The 17,856-nt window shown below is 26.9% G+C and overlaps 1 protein-coding gene across 4 annotated transcripts; it reads left to right on the top strand.

Annotated features, from left to right (window-relative positions):
- The first annotated feature begins 3,355 nt into the window (after positions 1-3,355).
- Positions 3,356-11,340, top strand: LOC112596703. Of its 4 annotated transcripts, none has more exons than XM_025342476.1 (12): positions 3,356-3,490; positions 4,158-4,209; positions 4,957-5,085; positions 5,144-5,341; positions 5,927-6,061; positions 6,839-7,011; positions 7,426-7,621; positions 7,785-7,852; positions 8,015-8,182; positions 8,660-8,783; positions 9,666-9,797; positions 9,852-11,340. In XM_025342476.1, exons 2-12 carry the CDS (start codon positions 4,186-4,188, stop codon positions 10,536-10,538), a joined length of 2,034 nt encoding a protein of 677 aa, XP_025198261.1. In that variant the 5' UTR covers positions 3,356-3,490; positions 4,158-4,185; the 3' UTR covers positions 10,539-11,340. The 4 variants fall into 4 exon arrangements, with proteins under 4 accessions (XP_025198261.1, XP_025198258.1, XP_025198259.1 ...); XM_025342473.1 differs by having other exon boundaries at positions 8,012-8,182; XM_025342474.1 differs by lacking the exon at positions 3,356-3,490 and adding an exon at positions 3,499-3,645 and having other exon boundaries at positions 8,012-8,182.
- The last annotated feature ends 6,516 nt before the right edge of the window (positions 11,341-17,856 follow it).

Raw genomic sequence — 17,856 nt, 5'->3', positions numbered from 1 at the left:
TAACTTATGTACCATTCATTTTTGGTAACATATAAAATATTTAACTATAAAAAATACAAAACAGTTCATAGGTATATGAATATAATGAAATCTATTATATAAAAACAATATATAACTTGTATGGCCTTTAGTGACAGCTAAGTTATTTAACTATAAAATATAAATCAGTTCATACTTAGTTACCTTTATAAATATAATGAAATATTAATAAAAAAACAAATAAAATGAATAAAAACAAAATTAGTTCATACTTAGTTACCTACTAAACTATATCACCATCAGTCGTAAATACTGTATCATTTATTTTATTATACGGCTCTATCCACTGTTTATGTAAATATCTTAAACTTCTGTTAATTTTCGGTATTTAAAAAAAATAAAAATGAATATTACAAATTTAACTAAATCGTCAGACATTAAAGTTAAAATAATAAACAATATAAAAGTAAAAATATATTTATTATTAGAAATCATTCTTATCACGTTATTTTAAGATCGTAAGTACAATCATGGATGAAGAGTAACAGAATGATCATCATTACCAATTTGATTACAAACAAGTAGATAATTGGATGATTTTTAATTTTTATCATTCTTATATAAAATAATTTTTTTGTTGCTGGAAAATATCACAAATCGATAAATTAATAATGTATAATATGATTTTTTATGAACAATAATAGAATATATTCTAAAATATGAAAAATAGGCTAAATATTCTCTTAAGTCAAAAATATGCTTTAATATGCTAAATAAATTTTTTCCTACGAACTCTGTGATGGATAAGTCGTCCACATTTTTCACTCTCATAAAGCTGCATAAAACCAATAAAAATATGTAAAAACTTAAAAATCCGCTCTCTAGTTATTACTAAGTCCGAAGTAAGACCTAGAGTGACTCAGGGGCGGATACTTGCAGGTTATGGGCTCCACTAGCTGTGCCCTCAATCATCGATGGAAAAATAATGCAGTACTGTACTTCTGTGCTTATCCCGGTTTGAATATAAAATAAATTGACCTTATCGGCGTAGAAATAATCTTATAATTATTAACTGTTAAGAAGTAATATCAGTAATATAACACTAACTAATTAATAATTATACAGAGGTATAAAAAACTTATACAATGTTATTATTTTTTTTTTAAATAAAAGTAAAATGCCAAAATAACCTTTTTCTCTTTTAAATACATATATCTTAAGTTTAAATACGCGTTAAATTAATATGATTTCAATACTTTATAGTTCATACTTGCATAAAATATCATTCATAATTATTTAAAAATATAATGTGTAATGACACAGAACTAATATTTTAAAACAATAAATATAAGCACTTATTATTATTATAGAATATTATATACAAAGTACCTATATTGGCTATACCATAGTAATATTTTCAGTGGTAGCGAAGATTAATTATTTTGATTATAAATAATACATAGAAATTTCAATCTGCTGCTCAATCAAAACATATTTTTTTAGCAATTCTGTGGTATATTATGCATACCTACAGGAATTTACTGATTCTATCGAAATATTCAGTTTTCAAAGAAATTTTAGATATATATTCTACTGTTTATGTTACATTATTATATCTATCAATTCCGAATAATTATATTTAATTATACGATTTATACCTATACGTAATACATAAACTAAATTCCTATAACAAATTATAAATAAACGTGTATGCAATTATTGCAATTTTTACAAGGAACCCTATGAATAATATAGATAACAGCATTTTCTCGGGAAACTGAGCACCATAATCAGTAGCACCGTTCGTAATCTGACTACAGTTAGTGCGAGATAAATACGATGCTTGTCCTAAATGGCAAGACACGTTTCGTCGAAATTTCGTTACACTATAAATATACATAGTAGCGGATTTAAGGAGGGGGTGCTTGGAAGCTGAACTGTTGTATTTTTATTAAAAATTAGGTACTAATAATTCGCCAAGAGGCAAACTTTTGGTACGGGCTACCAGAACAAAAAATTACATTGTAATACATTGTATTGTGATGTACTTTATTATTAAAAAATAATATATGTTAAATTGTTTATAATTTTTATATTGCTAATTATATAATAAATTTAATAAATTCAAAATACATGTACAATGCAAGACTAGGTTTCCTCGCTGTTTAAGTACCAAATTATGATTTGTTTTCCCTCAAATTGTACATAATAAGTACTTGAGGAATATTATTAATAAAATAGCATCCACCATAAAAAAATCCTAAATTCACCACTGAGTATGAACATAATTTTTAGTTTAATATGGTAAGTTATAATGTCAATCTGTATAAGTATACAATATTCGTTAAAAGCACTTTAAAATTAAAATTTTAGTCGATGTATTTATGATACATTCAATAAAAATACAAAAAAATCGATTTCTACTTTTAAGTGAGTTTAGTACAATAGTACATTACAAAAACTTCAAATTGACTTCAGAATTCTTACCGCTTCACTTTTAATTGCAGGTAGGTATGTTGAAAACATAACACATTTAAATTCTTATATTGTATATATTTTGTATATTATAGGTACCTCTTATGCATGTGTAAATGTGGTAGATAAAAAAGAAAATTGTCATAAACGACAATGTTATAATTTATTTTTATTCAAAATAGTGTAACGATAAAACAAATATTACTGTCTTGCAGATGGAAGATTTATGAATGATTTTTTTTGTATCACAATTTCTTACTGTGCTATCCATCATGCTACCTTAAACCTTTAATACCTATCGTTGTTATTTACTTATACCACAGTATGAAATCTAGATTTTAAATGACATTTTTTTATTGAAGTAACCTTTTCAAGGCTAAAATAGCTAAATAATACTTAAATTATATTGTGTCTAATATTCTAACTTATTAATTATTATTATAATTATCTGGGTTAGTTCGGCCTTACATATTATTCAATTATTATGTACTGCTTAATATTTATGTAAATTAACATTAATAATAATTTAATTAAGTATATAAATTACCAATATTGAATATTATTGTTATTGAAATAGAATTATAGAACCTACAGTCGTCCGCAGTCTTCGTCTACATCGATACAATGCGCAAAAATTTAAAATACACGTAGCCACGTAAGTACCTTGGCTTATGGGTTAGTGAAAACTTAGTAATTTTATTACGCCGTAAACACTGGGGAAAAAAACAATTGTAAATTGTTTGCGATCTGATGGGCATTTCGTGATGGAGAAAAAAATTCAGAAGCGGCCCACCCGACAGAGCGGCTGACTGATAACACTGGTCGGCAGGTGGCGGTGGCAGCGGCGGCGGCGACGGCGCAGTGGTGCCACCCGGGGCGACCGCAGTTCAGTGATCCGACGGGGGCCATGAACACAACCGCAGACGTCGAGCCCAGCCGCGGTCCAGTCGAAGATGTAATCAAAAGGCTGACAAGTCGAAAAATTGGATCGCTGGTGCCGTTGTCGTCGTCGTCGTTGTCGTCGTTTGCGTTTACGGTGAGTTTGGCCATGGTCTGTCCGAGACTGGTTCCAAGGTAATGTGCCACTCGTCTGTTGGTCGGTCGCCTTTGTCCAGTCGCCGTGTTCTTAGGACTGCAAGGGTAACGGTGGACAGCAGCCGTGGATACTAGTGAAGAGACTTGTCCACGGAGGTGGGTTGCTGGTCATACTTACTCAAGTCGAGTATGTTGTGTACGATCGCATATGCGTGTGTTTGTGTGAGTGTGTGAAATATTTGTACGAATGTGTACAGACTTGTGTGTGTATATGTGAATATGTTTGTATACTATGTAGTGTGTGTGTGAGCGAGCAAGCAGTTGGTTAGTCAGCCGAGCCGTGGTTGTGGGTGTCGTACAGCCATAAGACTTGAAAATGTGTTTACACATGTTTCCGTACTTGTGTCAAATGTTGTACAAGTCACAACAACCCTGTCCCTCACTTCAGGTCACTGGCCTTGTGATTAACGTTTTGTTCACTTTCAGACTATTTGGTAAAAAATTTTAGTTGTTTGTTTGGAATAAAATGTATTGTATGTATGCCCATTTTGTATATCTACTGTAACTAACGAGTAGACTGCTCAATCGACTAGTTAGAAAATCCTTGTTATCGTTGTTAGATAATTAATACACTTGGATAGTTTTTAATGATAATGAATTATTTGCAGGGTTCTTCGACAATGAATAGCTGACAAAATGTTGCAGATCAAAAAAGAATCCGTGAGAAATTTTTGTTTTTAAATTATAATTAAATTAGAATCTAGAATTGTTTTCTTGAAAATAACATCAATGTTATCAATTAAACGATAATAACTATAATCTATTAAGGAAAAGAAAATATTGAACATTTTATGTGTTTAAATTAACATTTTAAAGTTATTTTTAAAAATTATTCTGAAATCAAATCTAGACAATGAAAAGTCTATTATAATATTGGTACATTTAATATGTAAATATTATTCAATATTCACTTATATCTATTGTAATTTTAAGGATAAATTGTATCAATAACACACTTGGCTCATATACAATCGGTTTTTGACCACTTGCTGTTTTATTAGTTATATATTGATTGAATTATGGTTATTTCAACTTATCAAAAAAAAAAAAAAACATAAAATTACATTTTTACATTTTTAAAACAAGGTATAGCATTTTCCTAAATAAATAATTTTTCGTTTTCAATAAGTATCAGTTTAAAATTCAATCAATTCTGATAATATATATTTAAATTTATGTACCATGTATACTTCTTGATAAATTTAATTTTAGCATTATTGATTCAAGACAATTATTTGGGAGATAACATTTATTAATTCTTTAGATTTAACCCATGATTTAGATATAGGTACTTTAGTACTTTAGGTACTTTAGTATACTTTTTAAATTAATTTCACTTAAAAAGATTTATTTAAAAGTATAATTGATTTTATTCTTATCATTAACATTGTATACTTTTTTTTTTAGATAAAAAGGGAGAGCCCCGAGGCTCCCACTCCTGATAGTACAACTGTTGAAAGCAAGAGTTATATTTGTGGAGAAGAAGTATTGGTTCATTTAAATGATGAACGATTTTATTTAGGATTTATAGCAAAAGTAAATGATATTTAATTATATGTTTTTCAATTAAATTAATATTTTTGTTAACTTTTAGTTAAGGTATAAAGAATCTAAATGCTTAGTTAAGTTTGGCGATAATACAGTAAAATGGGTATTCTTAAAAAATGTCACACGAATGACATGTACAAGTACGACTACCCAATTTTGCAATGTGTGCAATATCGAGGCTATGCCAGATGATATTTGTGTATGTGATAAATGTGCTAATGTATACCATCGTAAATGTCACAAGGTAAATATAATTTTTATATTATAAACTAATATGCATAGTTAATAACAGTAAATAAATAACTATTGAATTTGTTTATTGGCTTATAAGTAATTGAGACTAAATCTTTAAAATTGTTGGAAATATGTATTTTATCAATATATGTCCTGTATTTTATATCATACAATTAATAGAATGTACCTAATAACGTGGTGTAATAATGCAATATTTCTTATATATTGTAATTTATTGCTATTTGTCAGATTCATAAATTTTTATACTTTGTTTTTCAATAGTGTTAATAAAATTGACTGCTCCATTTTGGATTGGTTTAAATTAATACTTCTTTTATAATTGTCTTATTTTAAAAAAAAAAAACAATCAATTTTAATTAATTCAACAATAAACCATAGTTATTTAGTAATAGGTATGTAGGTATTAATGTGTAGGATAATGATTGTTTTATTAAACTGTTATTATTTATTTCAAACTAATATTTAATCACATATTATTTTTAAACTTATTTATGCTAATGCATTCTATATTATCTGTTAAAATTATTTATGAAAATAGGGTTTGATGAATAATGAATTTATTTTTTTTTTTTAGCCAGAAGTTGAAATTCCAGATGTTAGTGTATGGATATGTTTCCAATGCAAGGAAAAACAACAGATTAATAGACTGCAAGTTATAAACTCTGTATCAAGCACAATTGTTCCAAAACCCGTTAAACTACCTTATGATGTAAGTTTTCTGTGCTAATAAGATTGTAAATACTTTTATTAGTTACCTCTAGGGCTTAGATCTATATTCTGTTTTAAAAAATGTATTGAAAATCTTACATCTCAAGTAATATTTTGAAAAATAAATTTTGATGAAATAAGTAAATAGTAAACTATACTAAGTGTATGAGTTTGACGTATGTATTTTAATTATATTTTTATAAGTTTATGCAAAATGATTGAAAATAATACTGCTACCATTCTCACATGTACCTGTAATCAATTATAATATGGAATAATTATTTAAAAAATAATAATTTATTATTTATTTTACTTACATAAAAAATAAAATATGAAAACTCATGAAACAATTTACAAAAAAATGTATTTGAAAATTGACCACTCATGTTGTACTTTCCTAGTATTTTCAGTATTGTTGTATTTTAACAAAAACACAATAATAAGTAGGAGTCTTATTTAAATTCAGATTACTTGATGTTACTATACATGACAAAAATATTATATATGTTTAAATTTCAATCTTAAACTTATTATTATTTTTTTTTTTTTTTGTCATACTGTATAATAGGTTAGAAATTAAAAAATTGCAACACATTTTAATAGATGATTAAAAAAAATGTAAAATATACCCTGAGAAAACTTTATTGTTAGAATAATCTGTATTTTGAACACATTTGTAGCTTTTTAGAAAGTCCTTTAAAATAAAATGCAAATACATTCAAATTCAAGTCTTAGTTGTCATCTTAGTTCTTTACTAAAATTAATTATTTTTTTTTAGTTAAATGCTTTACAGTGGGACATACATCATCGTATTAACAATTTAGGAACCTATTGTTATTGTGGAGGACCAGGTGACTGGTTTATTAATATGCTGCAATGTGGTAAATGTTTACAATGGTTTCATGAAAAATGTGTCTCTTCATTGATATATCCTCTGTATCTCGGTGATAGGTAAGCTATACTAATCTGTTTGAATATAATTATTTGTAAAAAACTTTTTTTATGTATAATTAATATAAAAACTAGTCATTTTCTATATATTGAATTTATATTCTGATAAATAACTAGTTATTTATATTAAGTTAATATAATAAAACTTAATTTAAGTATTATGTTAAATGTTTAGTTTCATATGGTTATTATTACTAATTTATTTTTAAATAATATAAGTTTTGGTCATAGAATCACAAATGGTTAAATAATTTAAATTTTACTAGGTATAACATTAACTTTTTACTTAATTATAATAGGTTAATAATCTAATTTTTAAATTTATTTAAATTATTATTTTAACTATTTATTTTTTGATTGAATAATGCAATCTTATTAAATTTTAATTATTTATTTAAAATATTTTTGTTTCAGGTTTTATGTCTTTTTGTGCTCAGTGTGCAATGTAGGTACAGAATTTGTACGGCGCATTGAAATGGAATGGTCAGATTTAGTTCATCTTGCCCTTTTTAATATGACTGCTTATAAACCACAGAAATATTATGATGTGGACTTAAATATTCTTCCATACTTAGATAACCATTGGACTTCAATGTATCTACCTCCTAAAGTATGTTTGATTTTAATACAATTTATAGTAAAATTTAGTCATCAATATATAGTTATAAGGGATTAAAACTCATTTTCCAATTAAATATAAATATAGTTATATTAAAATACTTTTGGAAAATGTATCATGCTATTATATTATAGGTATTACATTTTTTTTATAGATTCTTAATGTTCCTGTTGATGACAGGAAAGTTTATGTTGTCAATTCCCTGCTCAAAGACACCAATCAGTTAGTATATAATTTGAATAAATAACTAACATAGATCATAGTACCTTTTAGTTTTAAAAAAGATGATAACTAACAGTTAATATATTTTATTAATTTCTTTGTATTATATTATCTATTAAATTTTGATTATTTATATAAATATATTTGTCTGTTTTATAGTAGGTTTGAATTCCAGGGTAAAAAACCCACCAACATGTGGGGACTCCGACTGAAGTTGCCACCTAAACCCCCACGTTTCACGTTACCTGCAGAAGTTCCAATTAATGAAAATCTTTTGCATCACCAATTGCGCAATAAACTTAACCTCAGTATATTACCACCTCCAAAAAAGTAAATATTTTAATATAAAAAATTCTTATATATATATAATATTATATGATCTATGTTTTTAAATAATCAAAAAATTCTGTTGATTTATTTTTTAATTCCAAATAAATTAAAATTTATAGAGCTTAATAATAATAATTATTTCTATATTAATTAAGATAAAAAAAAATTGATTAAACAATTTTGTCCTCTAAATTAGTTTTAATAAAAATTTTTAAACTAGTGATGATATTTGATATTATCATTGCCTTATTTCAATTAGTCACATCCTTTATTCACCTTATTGAAAAAATAAGTTCAATAAAGCTGTTATTTAACTAGTTTTTTATTTTAATGTTGTACCAATTATCACTAATTAAAATTAAATCTAAAAGTTTTCATTTCATTTAAAAATATCTAGGGTTTTTGAATCAGTTTTTTTATAGTATAATACTAAGCATATGTTTAACATGATAATCCATTTGATTTATATTATTTTAGGACTGATTTTGTAGTAAATGAACGACTTACCGAGTCAATGTATTCTGTGGAAGGATTGAAATTTTTACATCAAGATTCACATGTTGTTATGTTACCAAAAGGCCTTCCATCAGTTGGACATAATGTAAGTATTGAATCCTTTTTTATTTATATAAAAAAATGATAAATAAATTTGCTATGTTGATTTGTCATACATTATAAAATATTTTGTACCTTCTAATAAACCAAAGACTTAAAATTTGAATTATTAAAAATGGACATTTTGCAAAAGTAGGAATTTCCCTAATTATTTTCTTCTTATTTATTTTATTTTTTATTCTTGAGGGAATGTATGATTCCCTTAAGAATTCACTTTCCTAATATCTTGATCTATAGATACATTAACTAACATAAGTTTATTGTTTATCTATATCAGTGGTTTTCAGCTTTTTTAACTATGCAACACACTCGATCTCCTAAAAACTTTTTGTAGCACACCAATTCATTCGATTAATGATTTAGTCAATCTTTATTAATCATCAATTTTTACTGAATATCGATAATAATACAGATTAAATACATACTTATGAAACTATTAATAGATTTATTGTAGCACACTGGTTGAAAACCACTGATCTATATCAATTAAAGTTTAAAATTTATAGCATAGACTAATAATACTTTAAATCAAATTATCACTTTCTCAAAACTAAAATATTATCTTTTTAATCACTTTATCATGTTATTTTCAATTCATTCTTGTAGTCAGTTTGATTTGAATATTATATGCATGAAAACAAGATATAATAATATACACTAAATTAATAACTTTAATTTTAAATCTGTATGATTAATTTTTTTAGAATTGTAACATAATAATTAAAATTGCTATTAGAAAAATTGTTTTTTATTTGTAAATAGTTATTTTTTGTTAAACTTTAGTTGATATTGCTTATTTTATTTTTATAATTTTCTATATAACAGTGTTTTTAATGCTTTTTTTAATTCTCATATTTATGTATCTTAGGTATGTATTAAAAGTGCCAGTCCAATTGTACCTGTTCCAAGATCTGTTATTGAAAGACGGATTAGGCAACAACAGATAGAGACAAATAAACGAAGTTCTCGAAGTTCGAGTGTGATTACGAATAAAGTTAAAGTAATGTTTGTTTAAGTTATTGTTTAACTCAATATAATTTATTTTCATTTTTAGAAATCAATAAAAAAAGAAAAAGTTCCTGAAAGTCGATCACCATCGCGTTCAACTGAGAGTACTCCAGAAAAATATATATCTGCATCTGAAGAAGAATTGACTAGTGAAGACGAACCAGATGATGATGAAGACCTTGATGACGAAGATGATATTGATTTGTTACGTACAACCGATCTTCAAAGTCGCCGTAGTCAGAGACTTAGTGTCAATCGTTTATTAAATGGGCGACCAACACTTCCACGTGAGACTCGTTCTGCTTCATCAATTACTTTGCCACTTTCTTTAGCACCTGTAATTACTCAACCACAAGTTCGCACTACCAAACGACGTTTAAGTGAAAAAGATTTGCGAGTTGATCGTAATGGACAATATTTAGTTAAACGTAAGAGGTTACGCCGGAATGGCTTACAGAATAGCGGTTCAACTCCAACTAAACGCCAGTCTAAGACCAACTGTAATGGTCGTCCAATATATAAATCGTATTCAGATTTTTTTGCAAATCATAGTCACTCTGTAAATAGACCTTGTTCACCTGAGAATGCTGTAGATTCTACAGCTGATCTTAAAACTCTTGTACATTCGTATTTCGGTGCTAGTAATAGGATTGCTAATGGTGAAGAATATACTATATTATGTAAAAGAACTAACCCAGATGGGTCAGAAGAATTTTTAATTAGATGGGATTAGTGTATTCTATTATAATCATAAACATAACAATATTGTTTAATTAACGTAAATTTCAAAATTCCCATAGAAGAAAAATAAAATGTTAATACATTTTGATTACATGATTTTAATGATTGTGTTAGTTGTTATGCTTTAACATTCTGTTACTATTACCAAACTTGGTATTCTGCTGTTATTATCAACGTTCCTGATTTGATTTTTAATTTCCTATTCATAGCTATTGTGATGAGAGTTGTATTAAATTTATATTGTTTTAATCAATATATTTCCCGGATGGAATGTTGGCAATGATTAGTTGATACAAAATGATTCCTATATTATATTAACACATGTCAATATAAATACATAGGAAATGGCTCAGTTTTATCCATTAATATGCAATATCAAAGCACATAATTTATTCTTAATAGATTGTCTGTTGGATATTGTTTTTAAGAATAATGGCCTTATTTCAACTTTTTGACAATTGTCATAAATATTATGCCTATAATAATTTCCTACTACTTATTAATTACTTTCATAAGATAGTGAATGTGTATGGTCGCACAAGATTTTAAGTGAATAATTTAAATCAAGCGAGTGTAAAAAAGAACAAGTTGTATTTATCATTATTATTATATATTTTTTAACATAAATTGTGTTCATATTTATAGTCTAGTGATAGCTATGGTAATTTTTTGGGTAAAATTACCTCATCACATTGTACTGGTCCTCAACCCATCCCATAGTATGTAATTTTTTTAATTTTTAATTTTAAACTTTTTCTTAAAAAGTTAACCTAATTGAGTATTTAATCATTGGTTAATATATATTCATAGTTCTAATAATGGTACATTTATTTAATATAAAATTATGGTAAATTTAATTAGAAAAAATTATTTATGATTTAGGGGTGTAATTCAATTGTTTGTACCTATATTGATGGGTTATCTAGTATCATGTAAATATATTTAGTGTAATTTTTACCTATGAAACATTTTTAATTTTAATTGAAGTAAAGAGTTGTATGCGTTAAGACTGAAACATGTGTCCAAAACGTGAAAACGATTATTTCTGGTAGTGGTTTTAAGGTCGTGGCATTCGAGAACTTTAAAAATAAGTGACATTTTTTTTATGGGTAGTTATTATAAAATGTGCTAGTGTTTTGTTTATACATTCTATGGGTTTGAAATTGTGCTGTAGATCTCGAATTTTTTTTTTTTTTAATGCATATGTTTTGTTATGAATTTTATTTCTTATAATATTGAAATTTTCAACATTTAGGGAAATGTCATAAAGATACACTCTCATCCATTTTTAATAATTATTCTTAAGAAACATTTAAATTTGTGATGATTTTTTGATATTTTTCTTTACAAATAATTTCATTCAAAAAGTACAATTTTTTGCCATACTTATTAAGCTCGGTCTATTAGTATTTAAAACAAATAAATATATATTTTTTTGTATGAAGGGATATTTTTTATATTACAGATTTAAGTACAAATACAGTAACTATTTGAAATATCTATTCAATATTAATCAATGTTCTTTTATGTAAAATTATCAATGATTAACTATGTAAATTATCACTGCCATTGAGATGACTGTTAATTATATCATTTAGAATTACAATTTTGATTTGGCTGCCTGAAATTAAAATTTTTAAAATTTTTAATTTTTTTTCGACATAAAGATGATGCATGTTCCTATAATTATTATTTTTCAATAAAAATATATTTTAGTTCTCATACATAGCATGAATTAATCCAAACTCAATATTATCTTTAATAGTTTGTAATGAATTTATTATCTATTTTTAATCATGTATGTTAATTAAGTCTGCAATGTTGCTATATAATTTAGAACGAATTATTTTTATTTTTTTTTTTATTTAGCTCCATCTTAATATTATATTAATTAAAATGTTATACATAGTCATGTAACCTTTTATAGATGAGAGATACTTTTTCAGAACCCAATAAATCTTAATGTGTGATGAAGTATGATTATTTATTTATTATAATAACAATAATTCTTGTCTTTGTATTAAAAAATATTGTTTCAAAGGAATTATGATATTTAATTTTAAAGGAATATTTATTAATTTATAAATATGTATGTATGTTGTATGTATATACATTTATATACATTATTATGTGATTGTATGTATTTTTAATAGAATTTAAGAAAGGCATTTGCGAAATTGAAATACAAGTTTTTTTTTTTATACCTAATGAATTATTCAAACTAAAATAACATATATTTATTCTGTGTTTTATTTATTTCTGAAATATGAGTAAATCAAATAGTGATTTTACGATGTGAAAATATATTTTTTTTACATTAGTAATTGAAAAGTATTAAACAACAATGTTGTTACAACATTATATTCCTGTTTGTAAATGGACAGTTTCTGACTTCTGTATTACTGTATTTTACTTCAGAATAACCAATACAATTTTATAATTCTTTAATTATTTTTAGTTCAATTTTTTCTGTAAAGTTATCATAAAACAGCACTGTTTCTATCGAACTAAACTTATTTTATGTAACATAAAAATAAGGAAACGGATATGATATCTTGATAAATATGTTATTGATTTGTTATTAACAACTAGGTGTATTTTGAAGTCTGAAATTAAACCATTTTCAATATTTACACTTGTTTTAATAAAATATTTTGTGATTAAAATTATTGAATGTAATATATATTCTATACTTACATTATACTTGGTCCTTAAATATTTAGGTATGCATGTACACTATATTATAGGAACATATAATTGAGAAATAAATTAAATTTTAATATAAAAATTGAAGATAGTCTTGACATATCAATAAGTCCTAGGACAAAACTACAAAACTTTTGATTAACGTTTTAGTCGTATACTTTCTTTATTATTATTATGATATAACTTATAAGTATGTAAATTAAAATCTATTATTTTAATTATTTTATGATTTTATATCGATAATGTATACATAATAAACCAAATTCTTAAAAAAAAATGTATCATTTAAATTTATTTTTATCGTAACAATTTTGAATATCATGAATCATGATGTAAACAGTATCCTACTTAATAATAACTTAAGTTTTTCTATCTACTTATATTAAGCTTTTATTTATTTGGCCGTTGACTTACAATATGTGGTCTACCGCAAAAAGTGTTCTACCGGCCGCTGTGCTCCATTTCCGGTAATGTATATTATGTGGTCTACCCAGTGATTTTCGTGCGGCTTCTAATAAAGTCACTGATAAAATAACTTGATTTTTTTTTTTTTAAATTCTATAGATAAAATATATGATCTTACGTGTTTTGCGGCAAAAATACGTAAGCATTAGGTACAGTTGTAGCACATCTCCACTAATATTGCGTTGACGTCTCACGTTTACAAAATATTAATTTATTTGATTATCGTCACTATCGATTGTCTGTCACTACTCATTTAACTCGAACAAATCTCATATCAAACAACGAGAATTTGAGGTGCCATAAATGTGGACATGTAGAGAGGAATTGTAGCAGATCCACCGTATGAATAGGTATAACAACACGACAGTTGCTTACGCCTTCCCTCAAGTCAATCGGTTGGAAAGTTCATCAAGTAACAGTGCGCTGCATTCTCCTACATAGTATATATCTACCTAGGTACATGAATACTCAATATGGTGACATATTTTTTCGATTGACTTCATTAATTTACATAAATATATTCAAAACTAATCGATTTCAGCAGATATATTTGGTAGAATCATTGCAGTTGTCGAGCAAATTCAAGTCCTATAAAGGTAGGTATTGTAAAACGTTAGGCGTCTACATTTGTTTTTTAGAAGTCGGTACTTGTCTACTTAATTAATTATTACGTATACCTATTAGTATTGTACACACCAATTAGGTTTTGGTATAAAACCTGACATACGCTTTTTTCCGTTAAAACATAACGACAATAATATGATATTTAACAACACTTATAATATAAACCTATACAAATATATAATAGATAATATCTCATATAGTCGAATATTGTCGGCGTGAAATTTTTTCCACTATCATGCACGGTCCCCCCACACGACACACATTCATCTAATTTAAACGATTGGTACCTACTGAGAAATGATTGGCATTTTTAGAAGACTAACCATTAATTGCTTATGCCCGTTTTAATTCGTGATGTTTAGTAAATATTAAATTCTACCAAGTACATATTTAGTGAAATTACTTATTAACAACTCTAGTTAACTACATAATTAAGACAAAACTTATTGAACACCGTTAAACTATTATTAGTGACTGTAGTGTATCTACTCGTTATTTGTACGTATAGACGTATAGTAAGTATAAGTCATTTACTAAAATATTATATAATTTATATTATACGGGCGTGTTGTAGGTACGTAGGTACGTATAAAAATGTATACCTAATGCGTGCGCATATTTCAGTATTTGCCGTAGCCAGAAATTTATTTCATGAGGAGGCACTAATTAGTAATTTTACTAATTGAGTAACTACGCCAATGTACGTATACATTATATTTGTAACGACAACCTGTCTTTAAAATATTAGACTAGATTCCATAACATCGTATTATTATTCCATTTATATTATAATACGACTATAAACGCATATAGGTACTCTGCCACACGCTTGGGTCACAATGATAATACATTTAATAATGTTATTATCGATACGATATTATAATAATATTATATGCGCTGGGAATATGGCTCGGTTTCGAATAAATAATAGTAAATCCCGAGGCGTGCCTTAAATTTAATTGAGAACTCGTTATTATAGTATACAGGTGTATATATTGTATTCATAAGTACCTGTAGACTTGTCCAGTGCAGTATACGAATAATATATAATATTATATTATTATGCGTGTGGCGTGTGTGCACCTACTGCGAAATATATATATTTACATTTGCTTCCTACACAGTGTCTATTATAATACTTGCCTGCCATCCTTTGGTCATGAAGCAATAGGTGCGCATGTACATCGTCTCCCGAAGATCCCCGGCAACTGCCAACTCTTCGATGTGATACAACTATCGTACGAATAGAAATCGAGAAATTCAGAGATATAATGTGTTTGCGAATAAAACTTAATTTTTATGCGCAATTGTGTAAGTAAACCTATGCGCATGTTGTACCTACACAATATTACAACCGTGCAGATGTTCTTCCTCTACTTGTTTTAAGATTGTGCGCGCGCGCGCGTGCTTATTGCTTACACAGCGTACGTATAGCCCGTATAGGTATATAATATATTATTACATGGTAACTCCGCTATTGTACTAGTTGATGTCTCCGCGAGGAGGCTTATCGGATATCGAGAGCTTATTGAAAATTTAGCCGAAATAGGTAGTACACATTGTTTTTGCTGTGCCTACAATCGCAATGTAAAAATTTATATAAATAAAAGCTATAGAATAATTTTAATATTTGAAATTTTATCGAGTAGTTGTGAACCTCGTGATTGAACTTTTATTAACACTATCCTATATGTTTTCGGCGTGGGTAAAATGTATACGTATTGAAATGGTCCATAGGTAGGAATGTATCTCGGTTATACTTATCGAATATTTTATGATCGCAAAACATTTGTATTTTTTGGTTTGACTGTAAGCGTTGTATATATCGTATAATAATATAACAAAGATGTAGATCAAATTTGAACTTATTTACCTGCTATTATAAGTAATGGTTGATTATAATTTATGATATGTTTATGATAATCTACAAACTGCCCACTGAATGGTTTAAAGAAACAGTCTTCGTACATCATAAATAAACTTATAAACCGATGGATTTAATTTTTAAAACTCCATGTTTTCGGTCTTGCACACTTTAGAATTATAAAAAAGAGTTTACTTGATTTTTTTGTGCTTCGTTTGTAATTTTAATGTCAACCTCTTCACAGGCTATTTAACTTTTATAGTTATGGTGATGGTGGTACATAATACTAGCTCGCGCGTCACAGAAATCCCAAAACAAACTTATATTCCATTTGTTTTTGCTTTTAATCCCGTTGTATGTACTTAACCGTCTCAACCTTTTCCCGAGCTATAAAACTTTAAAATTAATGGACTGAAATAAATCCCCTGTTACTTTTCTTTGTATTGCCATTATAGGCATCACAATTCGATTTACAGCTATCTGCATTTATTGAACGTTCATGATTTTCTTTGTATAGATCCTCGGAAAGCAAAATATTTGATAGGTATATTTAATCTGTGCAGTTTTAGATATTTATTTTTTATTTTTTTAATGTAAATCTTTCATCATTTATGTTTCTCCTCTGGGACATTTTGTCACAAACATAACACGGGACAATTGTCTTCAAATTATTCATATTTACAAAATTTTTTTGAGTGCTTGATCGATTGCGACTACCTATTTCACGGGGATTTACTATAAGCCTTTATAAAAGCTTTGGGTGCACACAAAACAGAACCAAACGCTTTTATACAAAGTATACTTTTATGATTTGTTCCGGAAATAAACTGTTGGTTATAATATTTTTGTTTCTGTTGTATTTTGTATCATATTGATCGCAATAATAATATAGCCTATAGGTAAAAAGATTTTTATTTTAAGCACGCGATGTATTATGTTTTTTTTTTTTTTTATCATGATGTTACTAGCGCCGCCGTCGTGTTGCACGGTTGAATGCGAATTAAAGTAATTTTCTGGTCTTAACCCGTTAATAGTGGTTTTTTATCCCCCAAAGACTAATTACTTCATGGCCGTATCTTGCACATAATTTTTACCGGCATGAGTGTTTATATAGTTAGTAGAAGGAGAAGAAGGATCATACAAAGATGTTTTACGAAAAAAAAAAATCATACTTGGTACAAAAATAATTTTAAAGATAATTCAGAGGTCTTGGGAAATCGGAACTCCCCGCCATCGGGATACAGCCATGAATCACATTAGTTTTACACGCGTATAAATATTCAAAACTCGTGTGATTTCAACGAAATAATTTCGTATCTAGGTGCATACATAATACATTTATGTGCATACACGAGTTAATGTATACTGTTTGATAGGTATTAGAGACGTGCGGATTATTTCGTGTACCTACTATGTACACGTTACGTCAAAACGGATTAAAATCAATAAAATATACAGAATTTATAAATTATTGTTACGTGTTTGAAGGTGTGTGTATAGCTTAGTAGGTAGTAAATAAAGAAAAAAAATTCAAGTGTACGCGTCGTTCAGATCTAAAACGGTTTAAATGTCCACCATGTGAAGTGAACGTATTGTAATTTATTGATTATCATAATCAAATTTGTCCGTACAATCGTTTTAAATAGATATT

This window comes from Melanaphis sacchari, unplaced genomic scaffold (assembly GCF_002803265.2).
Source record: "Melanaphis sacchari strain LSU unplaced genomic scaffold, SCAv2.0 Contig33_pilon_pilon, whole genome shotgun sequence".
Lineage (NCBI taxonomy): Eukaryota > Metazoa > Arthropoda > Insecta > Hemiptera > Aphididae > Melanaphis > Melanaphis sacchari.
This window is presented reverse-complemented; position numbering and strand designations above follow the sequence as displayed.